The sequence below is a fragment of the Netta rufina genome (assembly GCF_964035555.1).
Source record: "Netta rufina genome assembly, chromosome: 2".
NCBI lineage: Eukaryota > Metazoa > Chordata > Aves > Anseriformes > Anatidae > Netta > Netta rufina.
Genome location: NC_140124.1, coordinates 116,623,193 through 116,642,408, shown reverse-complemented (window position 1 = coordinate 116,642,408; position 19,216 = coordinate 116,623,193). Strand labels below are relative to the sequence as shown.

Sequence of the window (19,216 nt, the reverse complement as noted above, 5' to 3'; positions counted from 1 at the left end):
AGGAGAAGTAAAGACGACGTATTCAGGCTCCTCTATGTTGTGTGTAGTGACAGGACACAAGGCAGCAGGCAGTAACCAAAACACAGGAAAATCCATTTAAATATAAGAAAACACTTTTCCTCTGAGGCTACTGAACACTTAAAGAAGTTCCCTGAGAGGCTATGGAGTCTGCTTTCTTAGAGGCACTCAAAACCCAACTGGACATGGTCCTGGGCAACCTGCTGTTGCTGATCCTGCTTTGAATTATGGGAGTTGGACTAGATGATCTCCAGAGGCGCCTTCCAACCTCAACTATTATGTGATTTTGTGAAGCATATGGAAGCGTTACATTTGTTTGGTGGGCTAAAGGCATCAGTTTTCTTGAAGATTTTCAAACTTTTTATTTTTGGGAATGATATGAGGAATATGACCCCAAACTGGGAAAATGGGGGCAAGGGACATACCTATTAGATAACCTCAAAATACCAGCGCTTGGAAGCTGGCATACACAGACTGAACTTTTGATAGCTAGGTTGTATAATAAGATGAAAGGGGTAGGGGAGCATATTGACGTAGATCACAGCACTGCACAAGGAAAATAAAGGAATTTGAACTGAACTGTGGAGTTTTTTGCTCATCTTGGCTTAAGTTTATTACACCACATGGATACTTGAAGGAAGCAAAGGTCATTACACTGTCATTTAACAGAGGCTTGTTTGACTTCCTTTCACTTTTTTACTTCAGCAAATGTACAGTTACTTGTGGTTCAAGCCTAGCTCTAGCAGGGCTTCATTAAAGCCCTTTCTGTGTTACTGTGTCTCCCCATCCCCATGTGCAGAAAGGGAAATCCTCCCTGAGAGAGACGCTCAAAGACTAAGAGAAGGAGATGCCACTGCAAGAGAGCTTGCTTTGAGAGAGCTCCTCAGGGACGAAAGCAATGGGACATATTGCAGAGCATTCCCACCAGAGTCCTGACCCAGTCAGCAACTTCACTGAAAAAGAGACAAACAGGTGGGATTTTAACTCATGACCATGTAAAGACATTCAGATTCAAAATGCAAGTATGCATATTCTTGATAGTCCTTCAAAGCTTCTGGGAAGCACTGGACAAAACCGCATGTAGGAGTAAGCATTAAGACCACAACACAGATCCATCTGAGTGGCAAGGATTAAACACAAAGGATTGCCTTCAGACACATTTTGACTGGCAGTCTGTAATGTTTTGTTAGCCAAGACAGTTACACAGAAGCACAAGGTCTGTTCTTGTTTCCTTGCATTTCCCTTAGCAGTAGTTATGCTACAGCTAATCAGGCTGTAGATCAGTGCCAGGATTTACCCTGAAGTTGCAAAGGTAGCTAAAAACAGGTATTGAAAAGCCTGGATGACCCTGTTCAGGCAGAGTGGTAGCTGACCGCTGCTGTTAAACAAACATGCATACTCATATACACAAACCACAAAAGGGTGCTCAAGGAAAACCAGCAAATGCTTCATGATCAAAGCAAACAAGAGAAGGTAAAAGTGGTAATTGTAGACTAGGGATTTTGGAAGCATATACTACTGTGGTAATATATCTATGTTATATTTCACAAAACTTTGTTTAGATTTTAGAAGGAGCTAAGAACCGCAAAGAAGCAGCAGTCTTTATGATGCCAGAGGTCCCACATCCCCACCAACCAACAGTAGGGGGTTTACCTAGCAGAAGATCAGTAGGACAAGAAGCATCCCGTCCCTGTTTCAGTCACCTCTCAACAAGATGTTTCCTGCTATTTGCCCCTTCACACTCCTGCTCCTGTCAAGTTGTAACATCATCCATCTTCTGCAGAACCACTTTTCCCTCACTGAAATTCTGGCAGACAGTTTAACTTAGGGCTGTTGCACTGACTTAAAGAAGACTACCAGGTTTTACAGGGGTAATTTCTGGTTCAGTATTGGGAATAAACAGAATCCTTCCAGGGGAGGTTCTCCATTAGGATCAACTTCAGTTTAAATCTTTTTATTGAAGCAGTATTACTTTAGATCATACATGCAGTGCCTCTGCAATGGCATCCTAAGTTGTGAACTTGAAAATAAAATTCATTTCTAATTTAAAACAGTCTTCCATTTTCTGGAGGTTCAAAGGAAGCTAGTTCAGAATTGGGCATCATCAGCTTCACTAGTATCCATTTTAAAATGAGTGTCTACCATTCGTCCTCAAATCAGCTTTTCACAGCTTTATTTGGGTATGCCCTCCACATATGAAAGCAATGAAATTTTACTGAAAAACATGTTCTTAAGCTAACAGCAGAGAGACAGAGCTTGTCAGCAGTTCGAGGAGAAGGCAATGGCATGCAGGAAAAGAGCCAGACCAGATACACCGAGCATGGTACCAAATCCACCTTTTGCAACTATGACAAATGTCGTTTTTATCACAGTACACCATTCCTTAGTGAAGGGCAATACCCTCCACTGAGCTGTCTCTGTCACAGAGAAAACGTGCAGAATTCCATCTCCAGTCAGCCATCCCTGTCAATGTAGCCTCAAGCTGTTTTAAAAATACAACTGCCCCCCCTTCTGGCCAACAAGGAATCCCGAAAGTGTTTTTGCAAGACATTTCAGGCTAATTTTCAAATGTAATTTAGTCTATAGAAGTTAATTAGGATTGTTTTAGGATACAAACTTTCAGCCAAAGCTCAAAACTTCCAATAAGTTTCAGAATATTTTTACATTTATTTATAAAGAAAAAAGAAAAAAATATTTTTCTTTGCTCAATGAAATGCTAAATTCTGGGCTAAATATGTTTACTCATCAATTACTTGAGGTAACGGGAACAGCTCTGATGGAACGAAGCAATGGTTATTATTTGATATCTCAGGACCAGGCTTCCTGTGACCTTCCAGACCTTCAGAGCCTGACTTGGTCAGGAGTGGTGCCAGCTCAAGGCACTGAAAGTCACTGACAGTGACATCCATGCAGTGCTGTGCCATCACAGGGGAATGCTGTTGGACTCAGACTGTGCACAGTTGCCTTAGGTAGCCAGTCCCCATTTAGGTGGTCAGTTCACAGATAATGGTGAGGTATGACACCACGCATCAACTTAAGGCTTGGAAGGAAGACTAGTTAATGGAGGGAAATTTTTGAAATATAAACATTCTAATTATGACTGCTTTTTAAGTGACTTAGAAATAAATCTCACAAACCATACAAACACCCATTTATGTGCCATCCAGATAACAGCATTCAGTGTGAGGACCCTGTGAGGAGTAACACACCACTGCTGTACAAGCCCAGTCTTTCCATTCAGGGAGAGCTTTCTTTAGGAATTCTTTAGGGACGGATTCTTTAGGAAAGCAAACTATGCCTTTCCTCCTCTCTATCTTGTCAAGGGAAATTTTATTTTAGCATATTCCCTATTTACTTTTCCAGATGCTGAGATACTGCATAGGAATGTATAAAGGTTATTTTCTAAATAATTACTTCAAAGTGACGCAGTAATAGACAGGATAGAAAACTCCTCCATGAGCACTTTCCCAGTTTAGTGAAGCCTCATGAAAATTCAAAGCAGAAATGAAAACCTAAACAACACTGAAAGACACCATTTACATGTTACATATTTCATACCAGTATTTCCTTTTTTTTTTTTTTTTTTTTTTTTTTTTTTTTTTTTTAAGGAATACTAGCTAACAAGAGAAGTATCACTCATTTGGGAAAAAAAATCATAACATAATTCTGTACTACAAAGTTTGATACCAGTGGACAAAGTATTGAAGTATTGACAGACTCTGTCCTCACAGTCAACACATTGCTAAGCAGATGCACTGAATTGGTTAAAAATGGCAAATCTGAGGTTTAACCCGAAAGGATGGATATTCATGTGAATTAGACATATCTGCAGTGCCATGAAATTGTCTGATCTGTTGTCCTTCATACCAGTATAGTTAATATTAGCCTGTCCTGTGAATTTCTCCTCTTTGTAATTTCTACAGTTACTCTACATGAAAAATTAAGTTACAAAAAACTGAAGTGTCAAAATACCTGATTAGTTATCTGTTGTTGCAATTTTTCTCCAGATGCTGAAAGAGAAAGAAAATAATTAGTTTGCACATATTTTAATGAATATGATAATGTACACACACAACAAACACTGTAAAGTCAAGAACAAAAAAAAAATCAAACGTAATTAAGAAATAGTGTTTAACATGAACAAATGATTTTAAACTTATAAACAGAAGTCTAAAGTTAAAGAAAAAAAAAAAAAACAAGCTCCTCTTAAGGAAACTGCCATAAAAGTAAGATTGAGATAGGTATCCAACCTTGTTAATCTGGTACCCCACAAGGAATTGCAACATACAAAACGAAGGTGACAAATTTCAAATACATTCTATGAAGCTCTTAATTAATGTTGTGAGATGTACTACTGCACGTATTATGTGCCTGAAAGACTGGTAGCATCCAGCTCAGGATTTGAGCATCAGAGAAGAAAAGCAGCTTCTGCTGTTAACCTGAGATAAAATTACGTGCCTGTGTCATGACTGAGGTTAGGCGCCAGCTGGCTCAAGGGAGAAATTCTATCCTGATAATATCCCCAAAGTGGTGAGTTGAGTTACGGTCTTGCTCCCTCATCCTGGCCTTCTTCTGCAGCGTCCTTCAGCGTACTCCTGAAGACATGATCAAAGCCTAGAAAGAACATTGCTTTCCTAGAGCCATCTGGGACGCTAGTAGTAATGACATCTCAAAGCTTCTCTTTCCTTTTAGATCAAACAGGACAGTAATTTTGCCTCATTTACCATTCCCATGCACTATCTGTCAAAAGGGCAGCCGGTATCAATTACCCTCCCTTTGCTACTGGAGACTATCCACACGTATCTGGGAAAATCAGGAATTTCGCACTGACCTATCCAGCTAGGCTACATGTACTCACAGTGTTTTTTAAGTAATAATGATAGGACACTGTTTACAACCCGTCAGTATCACTATTAACTGTCAGGGGAGCCTGTTTCTGCTTAGCACGGATGGTTGCCTCTTTCAGCACTGGAAATGATACACCATTTCAATGGAGTTTCTTTGCATTGATGTCTGTGGCACAAGATAGAAGTTTTAAAAGGAAAAGAAAATATTTCAAATGTTAGAACACACTAATAATTAAAGGAAAATGTTCTTCCCTACTGGTTGCTGAGAATTCTTCAATTTTCAAGGAAAGCATTATAGACAATTTAGATAAAGAAAATTACTTCAGGCTATATTATAAGATTGTCTCTTATGATAATTATTTCCTGCCTGCTTCTGTTGTGTTTTTGTTTGCTAATAAATAAATAAAAACTTTTTTTTTTCCTCAAAAAGAAAAAAAAAGATCACAAAAAGCCCACAGAATTTATAATATAGGGGAGAATTTCCAAAATGTATTCCCTTGTTCACTGAGATCATCTTTGGAATTAATGGAATTTTATCATGTAACTAATTTTTAACCAAATAGATTGTTGGTAATAGAAGATTAAAGGAATATGTGTTTTTAGCATTCTGTAATGATATACAAGTTGCTAGGAAAGCACAGCATTTGAAATCTCTGGTTAGATCAACACTATTTTGCTCAAAGGTTTGTGGACTTTGAATACTGATGCTTTCCTGTTTCCCAGTACATTTGTTTTTAGGCTATTTTGATTCACTTTAAAGGAATTTTAATAACTTTCTGTTGACAGCATGGACAGCTGGTCTTGAGAATTAGTGAAAATTCACTTGCTGACTGAGGAAGGAAGTGACATCAATGAGTTTCTAAAGTCAGCCCAGAGGGAAAAGTGTGCTCCGTGAGAGTAGCCTTTCATGCCATTGTATTGCCAGTGATGCCTCAAGATGCAAATTGCATTATCAATCAAACTTGTGGTTTCTACCTCAAGCAAATATAAAAATGGACACAAAGACTGGGAAAGACCTGCCTGGCCACTTTTGACATAGTTAAGGAAAAAGTGAAGATGAATTTGTGTATTTTTTTTTTTTTTTCCAATTTAAATACAACAGTATCAAGGAGAAGGCAGTTTCTTAAGTGTCTGCACGATATACCAGCAATGATGACATGGGTTAAATAGGACAGAGATTGACTAGGCTGTTAAGGACAGGAGGGAGATCAAATTCAAGGTCAACAGCAAATTGAATACTGTGTTCTCCATTTATTCACTAGATGATCCTTGTCCTCATCATGAAACAACTACATGAATTTGGCATAGTCAGCAGTTATGCTCAGAAGAGGCCAAGATCCATAATAACAGAGATGCTGCAAATTAGGGTGGAAATAAATTGGCACCATTATTTCAGGAAGTCTGCAAAGTCCTGATGTGTCCTGTACTTTTGTTTTAAGGTGAAGAGCTACAAAAAAAGTGGAAAAAAAACATCATGAACACATGAAACAACGCCTTCATTTTCCTTAGCATGAATAGTCTTTTATTTCCCCCTTCCTCACTGTAATAGATCATCATTAAGTTTAAAATGGACATTCTTTCAAAAACAGCAACTACTAAATAAAAATGTCACTCCAGAATTCAGCTTAAAAATATTTTTACATATGTATTTTTTAATTTAATTTTATTTTTTTTAAAGGCACAACCTAGTAACACCTACAACACTGAAAGGTGTTCAAGCTTTCAGCTGTCAAAGTAGGGCAGTAGAAGGCTTTGTCATTGAAATAACCAACATTTTGTCTGTCCTGCTTTTTATTTTATTTTTATTTTAAAATGACTTTTAGAATGACTAGTCACTAATCCGTGTTTTACCTAACTTACCCTTAACTTTGAGAGGGATGTTTCTGTTTAGGTGCTTTGTTATCACTTGTGGTTACTGTCATCATTCTCTGGCTCCGTTAGAGAGAAAGGTCCAAATCCAAAGGACACGAGGCAATGGGACATCAATTAAACCAGAACTGGCAGAACTGGCCAGGCAGTCCCAGAGGTAACACCTGCATTAGGCTCATGACATTCATATAATTCTTGAGATCTGCCAGATGTTTCATTACCCATAGACCTTCAACACCAAATTCAAAATTTACAACAGCTTTTCCTGAGCCACTGCAGTGAGACAGCAGCTAGTACAAGATGAATGGATGCATGAACATCAAACTAATTGGGGAATTTACTGCCATCTGGAAATTTATAAGGAAGTTGCTCAGCTGGTAGTCAGTGTAGTCCAAGAGACATGTCTTCTGCAATGTGAATGGGTTGTTCTTATCCTGTGCTTCTCCTGAAATTTATTTTTTTTCTTCCTACATGTCATCAGACAAACTGTTCCTAACTCAGCTCAGGAGTGCTATTTGACCAGCTATCTTGACAACACAAGCATATCAAACAGTCTCCATCATAGACAACTACACTCCACTGATGTTTTGAGTCAGAAGACATGTATTTACCAGTACAAACTGGAATTCTGAGGACTTGCTGAGGCTCTGCTCTCCTGCCACTCTAACTGAAGCTAACTAAACTGGTACAACTGAGACAAAACATTTGTTGAAACCCAGAACTGGAGAAATAAACCTCCCCAAAATAATTTTTAGTGATACTTTTTTTTTTTTGGTCTCTCCAATCACAAAAAGTGTGAAGCACTACCCTTATGTGGTTTTAGATGATTTACATAAATGGCTTTCTTGTGTTGTCCTCAAGCTGTGTCATTTTACAAAAAACAAACAAACAAAAACAAAAACAAACAAACAAAAAAAAAAAAACAACCTTACAGCAAACATTCTTTAAAAGATTTATCTGTATTTCCATCCACTAATTAGTACACTGATTCCTGCTTCCAGAGCAAGGTGGATTTTTCAATGTTTTGCTTATTTGTTCTTGCAATATGGAAGATTACCTTACTGAAAGGAACAGAGTACATTTTCCAATGTAACTGACCACTGTAAGACACAAGAGCATGTCATAATTGATGCTGTCACAAGGAACTGCAACACCAACTCCTCAGCCTTACGCTCCCAACCTACTCAGAGAACAGTGCGTAATTATGCACACTGTGCCCTGCTTACCTCCATACAAAGGAATGTGATATTTGTGCAGGTTTACAGATTAATCTGCTGTAATTCCTTTTAATGTTAAACTACTTCCAGCTCAAATATAATTAACATCACTGGGTACAAAAGATTGATTAGAAATATGAGCACACTCCAACAGAACAAATAACAGCTTGATGCTGTTTCTTATGTTCAAATAGTTGGATACATGAGGAATTATGACAGCATGTTTGTTCCCTAAGTATATAGCAAAAGAAAAAAAAGTTTCATTTAAAAAGGCAAAAGACTACTACTGCATTTAATTAGAGTGTAAAATTCCTTAAATACACAGATCTGACAATTTATGTGACGTGACTGCTACAAGTCCTAGCAACAAAGGATTTATTTTTTTTTTCTTCCCCAAAATCAAATCCTAATTTATTCTTTAAACAAGAGGGGGACCCTCAGCCTTGCCTTGAAACAATCATATTCATAATCTGAAACAGCCATATTCACATAGCTATGTGGGGAACAGCACTACAAGGAAATCAGTTTTGAAGAGAGAATTTGATATTCTAATATCAATTTAATTTTGTTTTTCCAGTTCGTGACAGAAACACTAACAGCTTTGGATTTTACTTTATTTTTATAGACCTAAATAAACACATATGCAACCTATTTTGTTATGATCCATGCCCCTTTCATTACTGGTTTCCTATCCTACTGGAGCAGTGAAAGGAAACCAAGCCACTTATTTCTGACAAACTTTTGCAGCAATTTCTAATGGCGCCAGAGCCTGAAGAAGAAACACTCAGATTTAGTTTTCTGACTTTTAACTGAGGAGGTGTGGCACTAACAGATTATCTTCTGACAGAGCCTTCAATTTGGCAGGATGATTTAAATATTTAGGACAAAAACATACATTTCCTATAAATTAGCTGCAGAATCTCCAGGACTTGTAAGCCACACAGCTCCTTCAGATACACATAATATTTTCCTCCTAATATGGAATTTGGAAAACTAAAACTTACAGCATTGCCTTCAAAACCTAGTTTTGATTATTTTTGCACCTCTGTGATAATTATGCAACTGAATATGATTACGGTGGCCTAAAATGTATTAATCACATCTTCATGGTATTGCATAATCCTCAGCTGTCACAATGCCAACTCATAAGTTGCCCTGGCAGTAGGAAACATAAAAAGAAACTCAAGTTGATACTGATTGAAGCAAATGAAGGAAAGTTGGCCATCTCAAAACACTGAAATTCTCACAGCATTCCAAGGTCTCCCCAGTTAATTTTTCATGATTACTTTTGATACGAAAACAGACCTTTAATTGTCAGTCTCTAATAAGGATGCAGAACTGTTCTCTTGGAGGTTCAAAGGACCCTGGGAAACTAAACATTTACGCAAGTTCCAGTAGTCAAAAGTCTTGTGTTGATTAAAATACACCGTTCAGTTTCCACCTAACAAATTCAAAACAAAGAGAACCCCCCCCCCAGAAAAAAAAAAAAAAAAGTTCCTGGTCTGATAAAGAAACATTAATTTTAATAGGATTGAGGACCTTCATTCATTAATTCTGTGCATAAGAAAAGATGGAAGGGTGCAATATAAATATATTCTTGGGCCTGATTCTGCACTGACAAACACTGTATATCTGTACTTATGTCAAGGAAACATCAGAAAATAAGATAAAAATCTGGCGTTTTACCTCATCAGCACTGACAAATATTTTCAAATAATAACAAATTGCCAGTACTTCCACTAAAATAATTAGTAGGCAGGCCTGTCTAGCAGTTTTCTCCTAATTTGTTGCTTTGTATTTCTGGGAAAATGGAAAGTAAAGGTTTGTCACCTTGTTCCTTTAAGGATGGAAGATTTGAGATAATGGAAACATGCCAGACGATGTATTTGGTTTTAAGATCAACATGATATTGATATCATGCTTTGGACGGTTTCCAGCTCAATGTAGTATATTTATTTTGAATGCCTATTTGGCATTCATCCTGTATGCAGCAACAAGAATAGTTTGTTTCAATTTTGTTTTACAGCTCATTATGCAACTGCTTTGAAATGCTTTCTTTTTTATCTAACTACTTCACAAGGTTTTCCGATTCCTGTTCTCCTAAGGAACCAAATGGAGCAAACTACGGAATCTTACTCATCTGCAATTAGGCAGACAAAATCAGTTACTTATGGCTTAGCAGATGCATTTCCTCAAACTCCATCACAGAGTGTTCCAAATGACAGGTAGAAACTGCCTCAGTTCTCACACTGCACAGGCCATTGCTTTTTCATTTTCATTGCTTTTTCAATCAGATGGACCACCAGCCTCCACTTTCATATTGCTAGGTATGTATAGTGCTTTATATAGTGATCATTTAGAGTATAGATCACCATCTGTTAAAATGTCTCTCTAACTACACTCCACTGTTGAGCTCAATTGCTTATGCGATCATCTTCCACTAAGTGGGTTTCTGGGCTTTGACACAAAACAATCTGTTTCCATCCGTCAGCTGGTCCACTGCAGCTTCCTATGTTAAGGCTCTTTTTTTTTGTGTGTGCTAAATGAGAGATAGTTGCCCTTGACTTCTTTCCACTGAAGGGAAACTATCTGGCATTTACTATGCCAGAACCAATCTAAGAGCTGTCATGAAGGAAAAGACCATGACCATGAAGAGTAACTCGTGCATGCGTGTACATACTCATGGACCCCATGCAGAAATAGAGCCATGGACATACTGCTGCATCTTTAACATATCCTGGTATAGCCTTAGGCAGTTGAAGCTTTGCATTGCACTGACAGTAGGGCTAAAACATTGCAGGAGTTTGGATTTGGTTTTGGTTCCTGCTTGGTTTCTGTTCACATTAAGAACATATGGTTGTCCCCACCCAGACAAGGAATGTGACCACAGTTGAAAATTTTAGTCAAATTAACTATTTTGAGGCAAAGCCATATGGACTCATGACGTTCAGTGTGGCATACATTAGAGAAGGTCAGCTGCTGGTCTTTCACTTGTAGTGAAAATGAGTGAAAGTCCAGCTGTGAAGCATACCATGCCCATCCAATCTTAATTAGAATGGTCTGGAAATCGTATATGAAGATGAAGGCACCAGTACCAAAGGCAAGCAGCACACAAAGTTCGACATAGTTATGCACACAGAGCCTCTTTTTTTTCTTCTTCTTCCTTTTTTTTTTTTTTTTTTTTTTGACTCACCTGCTAGGATCATTGCACCACAAACATCAGAGCTACAAAGCTTCTCTGGTCTGAATCAGAAGCAGTGGCATGAAAGACAAGCATGCAGCAAGCCCAAACAGGGGTGGAAAAATCCAGCTTCTTGGCACTAATTACAAAGTAGAGTCCCACAGCAAAGTCTCCATGGGAAGCTTTAGTCTACAGTTTCTGTATTTCAGAAATAAAAAAGATGAATTGTCTATACAACATAAGGCCAGGAAGTGACCAGTGGTGATGAGAGCAAATATTCTTTCAATTTACTACTCATTCTGAGTTATGCCTACATAAACAAACTGTACTTTGAATCTGCCATGTTTCTTTGTTTAAGGTCTAAATATGCCACTCTAAGGCACGCTCTTAGCACATTGGCCTCAAATAACTTCACTGAAATTATTCAATTTCAAAGCAAAATATTCCCCAATGAGAATGCAACACTTACAGAAAGACAGTGCTCACATGTGTAAGGAAGGTTACATGCATGAGAATTTGCAATTAATCCATGACTGAAGAAAGAGGGGGGTGGGGATGGAGGAAAAGGTGAAACAGCCCTTCGAAATAGAACCTTAACAACTGGAAAACTAAAAAATTATCTACAGGATAATTGTATAGTGAGAGAAAATTAGGAGGAGAAAAGAGAAAAGAAACAAAGCTCAAATATAACCTTTCCTTATACACAGCTCTGCATTTAGATTGGTCAGATTCAAAACAAAAACCTGCAGCAATCAGTGAGCTGCAATGAGTACAAATTTATCTACGTTTTGTATAACTATAATATGACCTTTCATGACCAACTCTAGAGCTTGAATTCAGCTATAGTTATAGGAAGCCATTTGTTAAAGGTCACCTATGACTGAGAATATAATATGAATCCGAGATGCACACAGGTTCAGGTTTGTGCTAGTCATAAGAAGTTGGGGAGAGAGGAGGGTGGGAAGCTCAACCACTGCTGCAGATTTGGTTCTCAAATGGATTTGGATAGTTTGACAACACTGCTTAATCAAAGTAGTTGATTTCTGATATGTGAACTATTATGAGAATACACAGTTCTAACGCTTGCCATTTGTGACTACATTACTGAAATGTTACCAAATAAAGTTATATTACCAAGTAAGACTACTTATTTTCTTATTGTAATTTGAGTCAACTCTTGGTGACTAGAGCACTGTAAAACCTCCTCTTCCCACAGTTTCTCCATCCTTTGAAAAGATCATGCAAGCTCAGTTATTATTGCTAGAAAGAAGATTCTCAGGTTCACATAGGAGTTCAGAGCTAAATTAAACAGCTATACCTGTCTTTCTTCATAGATAGCTTTAGGGTTTTTTTTTTGTTTTGTTTTTGTTTTTGTTTTTATTATTATTATTATTTTATTTTTATTTTTAAAGATAGTGAACGGGTAATATTTTAAGGAGTTCCTTGAAAGAAGAGCCCATATTGATGTACAAGCAAACCTTAACAGGAAAATCTCCTCAGACATATAAAAAACATTTCAGCCATGTTCTTTGAATATGTTCTTCAAACATGACAATTCAAACTGTATCCTCCATATTGGAATGAGAGTGGACTAGGAAAAAAAGTTATATAATCATCTATGCATAGAAGTCAAAGAAAATTCACATGAGAGAGCTATTTAATCAGAATCTTATGAGATGAATAATCCAAAATCAACTCTGATGCCCAGTCTGCAAAGAATATAATACTGCTACATTAAACCATAATTTGGCTTTTGAAAAACAAACAAACCAAAACCTTGTATGCTTAATATCTTTAAAGACAAACCTGCAGCTTGAGCTTGTAATATGCCCAACCACTAACTTTCTCCAGCCAAGTAGCAACTGAGCGTATATTGCATGTACACTAATTGCAACCACCTCCTTTCCTGCAGGTGAAACACCCTGATGCTCCAAGCCTTACAAACAGCACCATACTCTGCTTTGGCAGGAGACTTTTGCTTACTTTAGAAATCTCCACTGTTACTCCCTCTAGGTACCATCCTTGCTGTGCCAACTCTGGTATTGGCAGTGCTCAAAAGTGGGAAGAGGCAGGGGTGATGAATCGAGTTCAGGTGGAGAAATAATTATGAAAACTGATCTCACATATGCCACCGAAAACGTGGTTAGATGTTTTCTTTTAATTAAACAGAGACTAAAAATAACAGCAGTAAGGTAGCATCCAGTGCCCAGAAACTGTGAGGTACCCCAACGGCGACAGCCTAAATGATGCAGTGTATCAATTTGATCACTCAGGCAGAGGCTAAGGAGTTGTTCTTAGGTAGAGTGCACCTTTTTCACACACAGAAGGTAAACTCTCAGGTGGGCTTTAAAACCACATCTGCAGCTTTTGCACACACATGTATTCTCTGTCCCCCCAAAATAATACTGCTGCTTGCAAAGGACCATATGTACGCACACAAAAGCTAATACCGTGGTACAATTTGCATCTATAAAATGTGCAGGTGCAGTTTTATGGAGACCTACAAGAAGAACATGACCATACAGCATACTATTTACATAGCAGCTCTCAGAAAACAAATTAAGTAATCTTCCCATTTGTCACTGTAGGATGTAACGTGCATAATAAGGGGAGGTAGAATTTTACAACTAAAATCACAATGGCTGACGGACTAATTTAAGAGACAAGTCTACGCAGTTCTGGTTTGCAGACCATGGGTGTGCGTTATTACTGACAGCAGTGACAGTACCCCAAACTGAGGGCAAGATTAATGCATCTTCTGCAAGGGCAAGAAAGTGTAAAGAACTCTTTCAGAATTCCTAAGTAATTAAATTAAAATATATTTTTATGAATGAAAAAGCTCACCACTTTTACATATTTCACATCTCCCCAGTGAACTGTATCCTTTTCCAGGCATTTAAAAAAAAATTCCTGTGTGCCTGACATGAATCAGCAATGTGAATTACTGACCAAGTAAGCTTCAGCAAGTGCTAAGTGACATATTCATAATATGGTACCATTATTCACATGTAAATTACTACTTTCTACTGAACTGAGCACTCAGGATGAGACATTTCTCTTTCCTTCTGGCAGGGGAACTCAGTCAATATTGTGTCTGATCATCAACAAAACTTAACATACTATTGGCTTACTGCTAACTGCAGGGGAAAGGTCTTCCTGTATTTCCACAGATTAAGGAAAAAAGGCATATTTCTATTTAGCCTATTATTACTTTTTTTTTTTTTAATAACTGATTTTTTTTTTAATATAAAATCTAATTAAATAATGTGAATAGAAATACAATGGCAACATGGAAAAATTCTCTTCAGATTAGAAAGTATACTGGACTAAAGCCACTCCAATTGATATTACTTAAATAGTTTGTGAATAGTAAAATATCCAAGTTTATAGGACTATATTTCATGCCTTGTAAGGGATTTAAAAAAGAAAATGTGATAACTGAGCATTCCACACACACCCCAATAACTTTTGGGCGTCACAAACATATTGACCTTCTGCTATAATTGAAGTGATTTGTATACTTTGGATTGTTTACAGTATAAAGGCTAGGTGCAAGTATTGTAGGTATAATGAGGAACAAATCTTCAGAAAAATTAATTTCGTGTCCTTATGTTGCTGGTAGGGAGTGAAAGGAGTGAGCAGCATTTTTAAATAGATAGTTAATTAGGTATATAGGTGGAGACTCTGAAACAGCAGAGCTGCAAACAACTCAGAGTTTCAGATTTCTTCTGTTCATACAAACATATCAGTAATGTCTGTACTTTCAACAGTCCACATTTTTTGCCCCCTTGGTTACAGACAACCATCTCCCAGAATCACAGAAAAAAATACAGACACCTACGGTTCCTACTACATAGCCTGAAAGTCAAGTCCAATACAGTAAAAATTACAACAGTCTGTCACTGCAATAATGGAAACTGGGATAAATTCCATTAATGCCAAGTTCTTTGCTGGAAAAGGAAAACCAAACAGCATCACACAACCATCTCCTAATATTCAATATACAAATTATCTTAGTAAAATTACCCCTTGAGACAAACTACAGACCCACAACTTTTCTTAGTGTTTGGTTTCATGACTGGTCTAAACTGCTTCAAGCCTGGCAAAAATGGAGAGCACTTTTGCCACAGTGACGTGCTTTTCCTCCTCCGTTACGACAGTACTAGTGGCCTTGCATTGTGTGGTCAAGACATATCACAGACCCAAATCAGCTAAAAATCCTCATCTTACTTAATAGGCTGATTTTTGATCACATCAGCTCAGAAAAGCCACATGGGCTGTATGGATGGAGACGCATGGCTGGGGATGACAGAGGGGGCAAGGAGAAGTCCCCTTCTGAGGAAGCTCACATGTGGATCCGCATAAACCTGCTGTAAATCCAAATCCTCAGAGCCCTCATCTGTTCAGCTGCTACTGAACCATCAGCTCCAGAATACCAATATTTGTCACAAATGACTGAACAGTTCAGATGAGCAACAATAACAAGTCTCTTGTCTGCCTGCTATTTTCCTTCAGGGCTTGCATTGTATGGGACTCTTTTTTTTTTTTTTTTTTTCCTCCTCTACTCAGACACACTGTCTATTTGGATTTCCAAAAGGTATTTGATAATCTCTCGCACAAGACTTTTTAAGGTAACCTAACAGGCACAGAATTAGAGAGAATATCTTTGCATGAATTTGGAAAATATTTAAAAGATAGCAAACAAAGCATAGGAATTAATGGTCATTTCTCACTGTGGAAGAAAGTCAGTAGCAGAATCCGGCAGGAGGCTGAGAAAGGACCAGAGATGTTCAGTATGTTCTTAAAAATCACACAAGAAAGGGACTGCACAGGGAGATGACCACAGCTGTTGCTGATACTATTTTTACACCTGAGCAAGGTGTAGAAATGACAGAGGCTAAAGAACTTTGGACAAGAGTAAGTAACTAATCCAGTGACATGTGAAGTGCAATTTCTGCAAATTGATGCAAAGCAGAGAAAAACATTTTTACTTTAAAGAGTGATGGATGATGAACTGAGTTCAGGACTCTTTGCTACTCAGGATAGAGATACTGGGGTGGCTAAACTACACAAATGCCAGCTATGTGCTCACAAGCTAGAGAAAGCAAATTGAAGACTACTGGAAAAACAAAGGAACTGTTGTGTTACTGTATACACATACCCACGTCTTAAATATTACATGCAATTCTGATCCTTCAACTCATGTGAATGATGAGACAGGAATGGCATAGAATGAAAGGGGGTAAGATGGTGGACTGAAAGCACAGAGTGGCTTACAAGGAGCAACACTATGAAACCTGGAAAAGCAATGATCCAGAGGAGATATGATAGAGATCTACAAAATCATAAGTGACATGGAAGGGGTGAATCAGAACTGACTGTTCGCTGCCTCTTCTAACACAAGGCCAGGGGCATCGGATGAAGCAGGCAGATGGCAGGTTCAAAACAAACATGAGGAAGCAGCTCTCCACGCAACTGGGAAAGGAAACTTGGGAACTCTTCGCCAGGGGATGTTACGGCTGCTAAAACTTTACATGGATTCAGGGGACAACTGAACAAGCTGAGAGACGGGAAATCCTTTGGGGGCTGATAAGCAAACAGAAACCACCTCTGGCACAGGAAGTCCCTGAAACACAAACTGCTGGAGTTTGGGAAAGTAATGTGAGGAGGTTTCACTGCTGTCAGGATATTGAGCAAGACAGAGACCAGGTCTGACCTAGTATTGCTGTTTTTACGTGCAACAACACAAGACAAAAAATCAAATAATACAAAAAAAAAAAAAAAAAAAAAAAAAAAGGCACCAGTTTCAACTACTTCAGCATTTGGAGACCTTCAGCTTGCAAGTCCAACACATCTTAGTGACATGCCCAGATGGTGGCAGGCAGGCAAGACACAAGTGAAGTCAGGTTCGTATCTCATACAGCTCTCAATAGTGGGGTGCACCAGACAACAAGTGAAATCACTCTCAGTTCTTGATCCCTGGGCAGGTAAAGCCCATTGACTATGCCTAAACTCTGGCAGTGCTGAGCAGTGAAGCAGCCTGGAAATACCAAAGTTCCTCTAGGTGCCACAAACAAAATATTCCTTCTCTACTTGTTCTGCTTTCAGGTACCAAGATCTCAGCACAAGGCCCTTTTTTTATCCTACAGTTTTGTTATTAAAGCACACGTGGGAGACCTTAAACATGGAAGAGCATGAAAATCCTTCCTTTTTGGAAGGGGCACAGTGATGGCCTCCTGCTATGGGGGAATGCCCTACCACCAGGCTCTCCTCACATAGGGTGGTGTTGACCTCTCTCACTGAGCTGAGTGTTTAAATGAATTTCCAAGGAAAAGGAAAGAAAGACTAACTGAATATTAAAAGTATTGTGCTCTGTGTGCAAAGCTTAGCAATAAACAGACTTCCAGAGTTACACAGAAAGTGTATTGAGAGCAGGGGGTTGAACTGCAGCATCCTTAGCCACTTGCTAACACCAGACCATTCTCCTAGGTCACACACTGGCAACATCATGTGTTTAGGAGGCATTACAAGAATGTGTATATGAATGAAATATATATATATATATATATATATATATATATATATATATATATATATGAATATATATATATATTTACCACCTGTCAATTTGTTGGCTTTTGGGGTTCTGCTCCACTGGAACTCAACAAAAATCACTAGGGAAAAACATGAGACTTGTTTTTAAAAAAAAAAAAAAAAAAAAAAAAAAAAAAACCGAGCTGTTCAGATTTTTGTTCATAAAACAGACATCCGTTTAAAGAATACAAATAGCCCCACAGTCATCATAACAACTCTTAAACACTGCCTCTAATTATACTGCATTGATTAAATACAATATATTTTTAATTTATTAATTAAATTAATATTTTAATTAAGCTTTGTTCATACAGTACAGCTCCTATGGCTTTCCTCCTTCTACAGGATGAATTCTCTCTTCCTCTAGAGTTTCATTTTCATGGCAAATAATGCCTCTCTCTTCATTTATTTTCAAAATGAAAAACAAAATCCACACAAAACAATACATGTCTCAGTTGTCAAAGCCAGGTGTCAGTTCTAAACTTCACCTGCACGGACAACCCCTGAATCAATGTCTGTAGTATTCTCACACTGCCTCTAAGTCCTAGCAGGAGGCCTACTTTTAGTAGTTTAAGATGTTACAACTCCAACTGCTGAGTTGTTTTAATAGATTGTGTGAGTGCTCCCAGGTTACTCCAATGTAAAAATCTGGCTACCTACAATCACAGCTGAAGACCAGCAAAGTGATTTGCCCACAACCAGTACAATGGAACAGATAGCCCGAATGTTAGCACCTAGTGCCCTCTACCTGCTTTGCTTAAAATGCATGAGAAGTAAAAAGCACACAGAACTTCACTTTCTAATTTTTTGAAATTCTCTCAGCCTCACAATTAAGCTGGTCATAATCTATTTTGTAAATTACTGGAATCAGAAGTGCTATTCCCTTCTAGGCTGCAAGCTACACAAGGGAATGACATTACAAGTGGTGCAGATATTTTACGAAACCTAATTTTCAGCTTCCCTTAATAACATTCAATCATTGGAACTGTGAATTCAGGTGTCCACCTTATCTTTCCAGGAAATGCAGCAGGAGGTATGCTGCAGTGAAGTTCATCATGACACACAGAGAAAAAGGAATTTCAGCCCATAAATCCTGGTCCTGTAATACAATCCCAGCACGGAAACACTTACGTGGGCCATCCAAGCACCCGGCACATACTACAGATGGGCAGATCCTGATGCCTGCACAGATAAGACTGAACCATAAAAGACAAAGTTTTAATGAGTAGATAGCCAGCACCATGAATGGAGTACCAGGAAAAGTTTGCCTCAGTAGCCTTGACTTATCACCCAGCCTAAGCAATATTACAATAATCCACAGTTATCATGGCTGATTTGCATTTTTAATTCCAAATTGTGCTAAAGATAAATTGTTTGAATTTCCTTAGCTATAAAGAATCCACAGCATATTTATTTTCTCACTTTTTATTATTATATGCACTAACCTCTGGATTCTCATGCTGCTTCCCTCTGAACTACAGAATAGAAAG

At 38.1% G+C, this 19,216-nt stretch overlaps 1 protein-coding gene across 3 annotated transcripts in view; it reads right to left on the bottom strand.

Annotated features, from left to right (window-relative positions):
• Positions 1 to 19,216, bottom strand: part of CHST9 (carbohydrate sulfotransferase 9) — a 95,673-nt gene that overhangs the window by 13,708 nt on the left and 62,749 nt on the right. For all 3 annotated transcript variants that reach the window (XM_084307030.1, XM_084307033.1, XM_084307032.1), the window contains one exon: positions 3,991 to 4,028. In XM_084307030.1, the coding sequence (XP_084163156.1) occupies positions 3,991 to 4,028 (38 nt within the window). The remainder of the gene's footprint in view (positions 1 to 3,990; positions 4,029 to 19,216) is intronic.